The 7,821-nt window shown below is 40.8% G+C and overlaps 1 protein-coding gene across 1 annotated transcript; it reads left to right on the top strand.

Annotated features, from left to right (window-relative positions):
- Window positions 1-3,233: 3,233 nt before the first annotated feature.
- LOC123036500 (melatonin receptor type 1A) lies at window positions 3,234-4,568 on the top strand. The gene has a single exon (XM_044455791.1). It carries the CDS (start codon window positions 3,366-3,368, stop codon window positions 4,098-4,100), a length of 735 nt encoding a protein of 244 aa, XP_044311726.1. The 5' UTR covers window positions 3,234-3,365; the 3' UTR covers window positions 4,101-4,568.
- Window positions 4,569-7,821: the final 3,253 nt, after the last annotated feature.

Raw genomic sequence — 7,821 nt, 5'->3', positions numbered from 1 at the left:
GGGGAGGGAAAAGCAAAAGGGAAGAGTTGTTTGTTAATCCTGCCAAAGGGGCACTATTTGTTGAAGGACTGCTGGAGTTAAAACATGGATTGATTGAGTTGGAGAGGGCTTATAATAAAATCTTCAGCCCTGGTGTGCAATCTTTCCCTACTTGAGAGGCAACACCAAGTTGTGTTTGGCTTTCCTTCATACAGCATCCCGGGGTGACTTTCACACCCCAAGGTCAAACTATGTTGTGTAATTTACACCAAGTCTACCTACAATCTAATTGTTCCAAAGTCTGCCAGCTGCATGGCCATTTCAGTCATGTGCCTTCTTGATTTTTTTTCCTATAAACTACCAATGTCTGGAGCACAAAATCTGCCTAACACTTAGCCATTGGGGTGCTTTTGTTACCCCACACAACATAAATGCATTGGGGGCACAAAAGGAAGTTAACTACTGGTCATCTTAGTTTGCTTTGAATATCATGAAGTGGGGCAAACCCCTCCTCCAACCAAACATTAAAATCCACTGGGTGAAAGTATTATTATTCTGATTGTAAGCTGACAGGGGAAAGCACAGTTTTTCTGACCCTATGTTGGTGGTGGAAACCTTGCTATGCTGGTTGTACCTTGATGAAGGATAGCTTTTGTCTGAAGTTACCTAGAGCAGCTGAAATGAGAGATCCATTGGTATGCTGACTAACCTGTTGGAAGAAATATCAAGTCAAACAAGGGCCTTTCCTTAAGGGACCTTTGAATCCCCAGAGGCAGTTTTGTGTTCTGGGATACAAAAATTATCCAGAAACAGCAAATGTTCATGGATGGGGTAGGAGGTTTATGCTGGGTGCTGGAACACAAGGAAGCTAAATGCTCAGAGACATATCATCACACTCCCAGATTTGTTCCTTAAGTCAGTGCCCTTTCAATAGCTACCAGTAATGTGGCTGTCCCTAACATAATTACATTAATCAACTGCAATGTCTTGGATTTAGTACATATCAACATGTAATAACAGCCTCACCAATGTTCTTCTATACCTGGGTCCAAACACCACACAGGCAGGACCCAAGAATAGGTCATGGGGCTTTAATCTTTCAAAGGTCACTCATCTGGTCTCATTTCTGGCTTTGGGGGCTGGTCAGGTCTTGGTTGCTTAGAAGGCTTGTTTCTGGAGCTGCCTGGGCCTGGGGCAGCCTGGGTCAGTTCCTGCTTGCCCAACACAGCCAGCTTGTATATAGCAAGCAGTCACTTGGCTAAGTCGATCGACTAACGTGACAGCTGCTACCACAGAATACAACTTTCCTGGCTGAGCTACTAAAATAGACCCCTGTGAAAATTGCTAAATAATGTAAAGTGTAAGTCCTATTTTTAGATGGGAAGAGATGTTGCTGCACACGTGCTCTGCTGAAATGTACACTCTGGGTCTGAAGCCATTCACAGCCTCTTGCATGGCCACCTGCAGTACCAAATTTAATGTGTTAATCAGAAGTAAATCCCACAGGCCCCTGTCACAAAATTAAAATTTAATATGCACATGGATTTTTTTTCTTTAATGCAAGCCAGGTTTAAATATAGAACCTGGATTCTAAAATAGACTGTTTGGATCTGAGGGAGATAATATCAACTGGAAAAGAATAAAGTTTCAGACAGTAGCTGGAGTTTGCACAATGCTTCTATCACTCTTCAACTGCTCTGTGCCATTTTCAGAGGCTAAGCTTAAGGACAGTTGCCCTGACCAAGCTCTAATCATGCATGAGGCAGAGCTAAGCATGACTAGCTGAGCCAGAAGGTAGAGACAGGACTGTGCATTTTGGTGCTTTTGCAGTTGCTGATGTCTGTCTGCATTGCCTTTCTCTTTATTGGACACATATCTGAAGGCACATTCTCCTCCACATTGTGGTGCAACTCTCTATGCATAAGGGTAGATAAGCAGAGCTAGATTTGGTGCAGTAATTTTGTTTGGAAATGTGCATGGAATAGAACCAGGATTGCACATACCAAAGGGCATGCTTCTTAGGAGCACTGGGAACTTTGCAAGGCTGCCTCTGAACTCCGGGCTTACAGCCTCCAGTACTCTTAATGGGACCAAGCAGCAGCTGCCTCCAGGACCTGCACCCTGGACAGTCATTTTTGGTCAGCTAGAGAAGTGCCAGAAGGAGGGAGGAAAGGAAACTGGGGTGCAAATAGGAATTTGCATAGGTCTTCAGCCCCAGCCTCTACTCCCAGCAGGGACCTTTTTCTCCCCTCCAAGGCCCATGTGTGCCTTCAGAGGAGGCACCTGGCACAGTTCTTTCTGCATGGCTTGGCCTTTGGAGTCCCAGCTCCAAAACTGCAGGATCCCAGAGCCGGGACTCCAGAGAATCCTCTAGTGCCCTAGGCAATGTTGGGAGGCCACAGGATTGTGCCCTATGCATCTTATAAACTGCTTGATATAAATAAGCATATCTTGTATCAAGCTTGTTATTGCTATCACAACTGCTACTTTAAATAATATAAATAATACTGTGGATTGGATGACCACATTTCACTTTGTTGTTCTTTTGCATAAATGCCAGGCTGCTTAGTATGTCACACACACACACAGAGCAGTAGCAACAGGGTGTTGCTGGAAAACGATTGGATATGTCATATTGAAAGATGAGTGGGTATATGACCGCCTGATGTTGTGGCTGACATGTTAGTTCCTGCAATAGCATTGTCAGAGCAAATATAGTGATGGAGCTGGTATCTGGGTCTGTTGCAGTGTTTGATTTCTGTGTTCATAACTTTGTTATAAAGTCTTTTAAATCCTTACAAGAGCTGGCATTTTTCAGACTACAACACTCACCCAACAAAGTGAAAATGACCAAAAGGGCCAGACTGCTAGCAGGAATAGTCCAGTACAGGACAGATCCAGGAGAGGAGTGGGGGCGGGTGAGAGAGCGAGAAGGAATAGGAATACTGAATCCCTCTCCAGTGTGGCATCAGTGATCTACAGTCCTGAACAATGCCCCTTCCCAAGGCCATGAATAGGAGGCCTGGGTGTGCTTAAAGATAACTGTCCAGCCTAAAAGTGTTATGTACCAGCAACAACAGACCAGGATAACAAGGATACCTGTAGGAACCAGTCTAGACCACCAGCAACAAACCCAAAAACTCTTTAAGAGATGCATATAATACCAGTCCAACTGGAACGAAGCTTTGGTTTTAAAAACATGGAACCAACTAATGTAATTAATTTATCAATGTATCTATGTTTGTTTTTCAGGAAACGTCTTTGTCGTCAGCCTAGCCATCGCAGACCTGGTTGTGGCCATCTACCCATATCCTCTAGTCCTAACATCTGTCTTTCACAATGGATGGAACTTGGGATATGTCCATTGCCAAATCAGTGGGTTTCTTATGGGCCTAAGTGTCATTGGATCCATATTCAACATTACTGGAATCGCAATCAACCGGTATTGCTACATCTGCCACAGCCTCAAGTATGACAAGCTGTACAGCGACAAGAATGCTCTGTGCTATGTCCTTCTCATCTGGCTCTTGACCTTTGTTGCCATTGTGCCCAATTTGTTTGTGGGATCCCTTCAGTACGATGCCAGGATCTACTCATGTACCTTCTCGCAGTCAGTGAGCTCTGCGTACACAATAGCAGTTGTGTTTTTCCACTTCATGCTCCCAATCGCTATAGTTACATTTTGCTACTTGAGGATATGGATCCTAGTCATTCAGGTACGGAGGAGAGTTAAACCTGATAACAAACCCAAATTGAAGCCACATGACTTTAGGAACTTTGTGACCATGTTTGTGGTCTTTGTACTCTTTGCGGTATGCTGGGCTCCTTTGAATTTCATAGGCCTCGCAGTGGCTGTCAACCCAGAAACAATAACTCCCCAGATTCCAGAGTGGTTGTTTGTTTCCAGTTACTACATGGCATACTTCAACAGCTGCCTTAATGCTATCATTTATGGACTCTTGAACCAGAATTTCAGACGAGAATACAAGCGAATTATTGTGACAATTTGTACAGCAAAATTTTTCTTTCAGGACAGCTCCAACGATGCAGTAGACAGGATGAAAACCAAACCTTCACCGCTAATCACAAACAACAATTTAGTGAAGGTCGACTCTGTGTGAAAAGAGAAACTTTGTTATTGATGATTTAAGACAACACTCAAATGCTATATCTGTCTGTTAGCCCCACAGTTCAAGTTCTTCAGTGAAACACCAATGTACAAATGCACTCGGGTGAAGTTTGACATACTGTTATCTTTGAGCCAAAGTTATCATTTTTACATAAAGATTCTTCTATTGCACTATGTAATATTGCATACAGTGGGCATGATCCAATCAAAGTTAAATGGTTAATATCCATTCATACAAGTAGCTAAATCCCTTCCACTGAAATAAATTAAACCAATGCATTTTCTTTGTCTGAATAATTCCCAGTGATACTCTGATACAGCTACAAGCCTATAATTCAATCATATACATTACTTCTCAGAAATAAGTCCCACTGAGCTCTATAGGGCTTATTTCTGGGTAAGTGCGTATAGTATGGCAACCTTAGGTTACTATAGAAATACAGAATAATTTTTGTAAATCTTTTGTTTAACTTAAACACTAGAGATGACTGGAACTAATATGGAAACAGGAGTTTAATTGTGTGTGTGTGTCTGTGTGAGGGCACACATGTGCACACATATGCACACACACCCCATCTTAAGCTTTCCAGAACTGGAATGTAAACATGCAAAGTAAAATATGATAGCAAAATTTTCCATTCTCAGTGACTCCTACCACAGTGAAAAAGTGATGATAACTAAGAGAATCCCATACATTTATTAAATCAATAATAAAATGAATGAAGACAAGTAAAGCCAACATGGTACTTGTTGGTATCAGAGAGTACATGCTTCGTAAAACACAAGTAGTAAACAATGTTTAAAATGATCAGGAAATCTTCGCACTTGAGAGCTACCCAGGATCAGTAAGGGTCGAAAACCATGACATAGTCATTTAGTTCTATGCCATGGGGAAGAAAACAGAGGCACGCACTGAAGTTATTAAGGATGGAAGCCCCATCATGTTTCACTATGGTGGAAATGGAGGATGGTGAGGCACGTGGACATACAAGTCCCTTTTCAAGAGCAGAACTGTAGTGTCAAGGATCATCTTTACAGTCATAAGAGATCATATGGGAACCGAAAGCTTCTGCCTGTTGAAATGGGTACCAAAATCAATGATAATCACACTGAACTCCATTACTCTCCCTTTGCTTGGAATGCATGGTGGAAAGGAAAGAACTAGAATAACATGCATGGAGTTGGAGGAAGACAGAGCTTTTTATTGAAAAAGGCAAAGATCAGGTACTTAACATTAGCGCTCACAAACTCCCTCTTTCCCACAAATGTGTCCTCTTTTTAAGCTGATCGAGATAGAAGCCATACGAAAGATAGGTCTATGCAAATTGTTATTTTCCAGTTTCTGGTGATTTGTGAAAAATCATGTTGTTTGGATAAAGCTGTATTGAAGCCTCCTGTTCAGATTCTATCCTTGTCTCTTAAAAATATTCCCTTGGAAAATGCAGTACTACATTCAGTTGAAAATGCTACATTGGCCAGGTCTTGATGTTTCGAGTCACCAATAATCCAGTTTCTTGCATTTGCAAAGTATGGTAAAAGGTACCCAATATTAGTTCATACCATCTCTACTTTGGGGAGGGGAAAATAATTTAACCTTTGTTATTGTAAGTTGAAATTGTACAGTGTAGCTAAACAAAGTCAACCAATGACATATAGTATAACCTAAAGATAATTGGTTTCCAACACTTTAGACTGAAATGCCTTCAAAAACACTAACTGTTGATCATATTCTGTGCAATTATCTTCAGCACAAGTCATACCATCAACAAATATCTCATATTTTGGGGGGAATAATATGACTGTACAATTTTATGTAGCTCATGAAGCAAATCAAATACATGCATACATACTTGAAGCTCCCACTGACATTCAGGCAACTAAATAGGTGTTTTATCTTAAGAAGAGCTTTGTGTTGTTCTTAGCTCACTTTACCTTCGCAATGAAGCAGCTGCAGCAATAGCCACCTTCTTCTGTCTGACCAAGATGGACAGTGAATTACTCAAGGCACACAGTCCACCTTTGTTTGCACTCAGACCATACTTGCCAATCAAGCCACTGTGTAAATAACCAGCGTTCTTCTATTGTGACATCTTGTGATATGATTGCCCAAATGAATTCTCTATCACAGCTTCCCTCACAGCGATTCCATCCTTAGAAGATGCTTAGTTGTATATTGGCATTGCTTATTACGTAGTGATATCAAAACAACAAGGGTGGTTGGAACATCTGATTATAATCATATAAGAGAAACACACTGTTTAAATGATCTCAAAATATTGCCTTACTTAAACAATATAATGACAACTAATACAGTAATGTTTTATAATACATCTGACAAAGTAGCAAAAATGCAATTTCAGTAGCTTGAATGGTCTTTAGTATATTTTTGAAGAGGTTTTTCATTTTCCCTGTACAAATCGGAAGATCCAGCTGTAAATGCACATGCCTTGTTCAAACTATATCAGCCAGTATGGGCTATCAGAGGAACTAACAGTGTAAGGAACTAACAGTGTGACCAAACTATCCCAAACTAAGCTGAATTCGGGGGGTTTATTCCCAGGTAAGTAGGTATAGAATTGCAGCCAAGTCTCAGGCAAAGCAATTCTACCAATGGGCAAGAAGAACTGAAAGCAGAGGAAATGCCTTCTTCAAAGTCCAACCAGGCAAGGGTGAGAAGAACAGGACTTTTCTTCTTCCTGTCTTTGGTGGGTGATGGCTTCTTTTCACAATTTCCCTCCTGTTCAGGGGAGGGAAATTCTGCATGCCAGCTCCAGGGCTGTCCTTGCTGGGGACCAGGAGCGCTTAGAATCTAGGTACTGGGAGGGCTTGAAAAGCTACGGACTGCAAGCCCGTGACACACCATCCACTCCTGTACCGGCACTGGAGCTTGGAGAAGCAATAGTCCTGGACTCTCCCTTGAGCATGGATAATTTGAGGTCAGAACTTCCCTTCTGAGGGCAGATCTCTCTCTCCACTCTCAGAGGCAGAGAGCCAAACTGTCTTGTGGTCTTTCAGACATGCTTTGAGGGAACGTCATTGCAGGCTAAGGTTGCAGTCCTGCACCTGCTTCACTGGGAATAAACCCTGGTAAGCTCAGTGGGGCCTGCTTTTGAGTAGATGTGCATAGGATTGTGTTGGACAATATATTTTTATTATAATTATAAAAATATCATTTGCTATATGCAATTTAAAAATGTACATTATGCCAAAGGTCTATATTTTGGTGAAAAGGCCAGTTATTAAAATGGAGAGCATTTTCAGATCTGGTATTTTAAAATATTTGTATTAAATATCAATTCACAGAAAAATATGCATGTTGGTGATGTTATAAAGCTGCTAAATATAGCAATAATTTTAATGATGCATTCTATTTGTTCTTTCTTTGTGTGTTGTAGTTTTTTTTCATGCACAAAGTCCAAAAAATATTTTGTAGGATTACTTTAACTCCATTATTGGAATATTTTTCAGCCAGAAAAGAACAAGAGATGAAACTACATTTCATTAATCATGTATTTCAAAGATAACCACCAATTTTCAGTTATTATTTTCTTTTCAGAGATCCAATTCATTGGGTTGGATTAAAATTAAATTAATTATGCTTTTGCCCCACTGAAATTAACAGGACTTGAGTTAATCATGAGTAACTTCTTCCATCGATTTAAATGTGACTAAAGCATGTCTAATTTAATTTGGATTCAACCCATTGAAACAAT

The sequence above is a fragment of the Varanus komodoensis genome, unplaced genomic scaffold, assembly GCF_004798865.1.
Source record: "Varanus komodoensis strain SLA01 unplaced genomic scaffold, ASM479886v1 scaffold8, whole genome shotgun sequence".
Lineage (NCBI taxonomy): Eukaryota > Metazoa > Chordata > Lepidosauria > Squamata > Varanidae > Varanus > Varanus komodoensis.
Note: the sequence above shows the minus strand (reverse complement) of the source record. Positions and strands in the feature narration are given on the sequence as shown.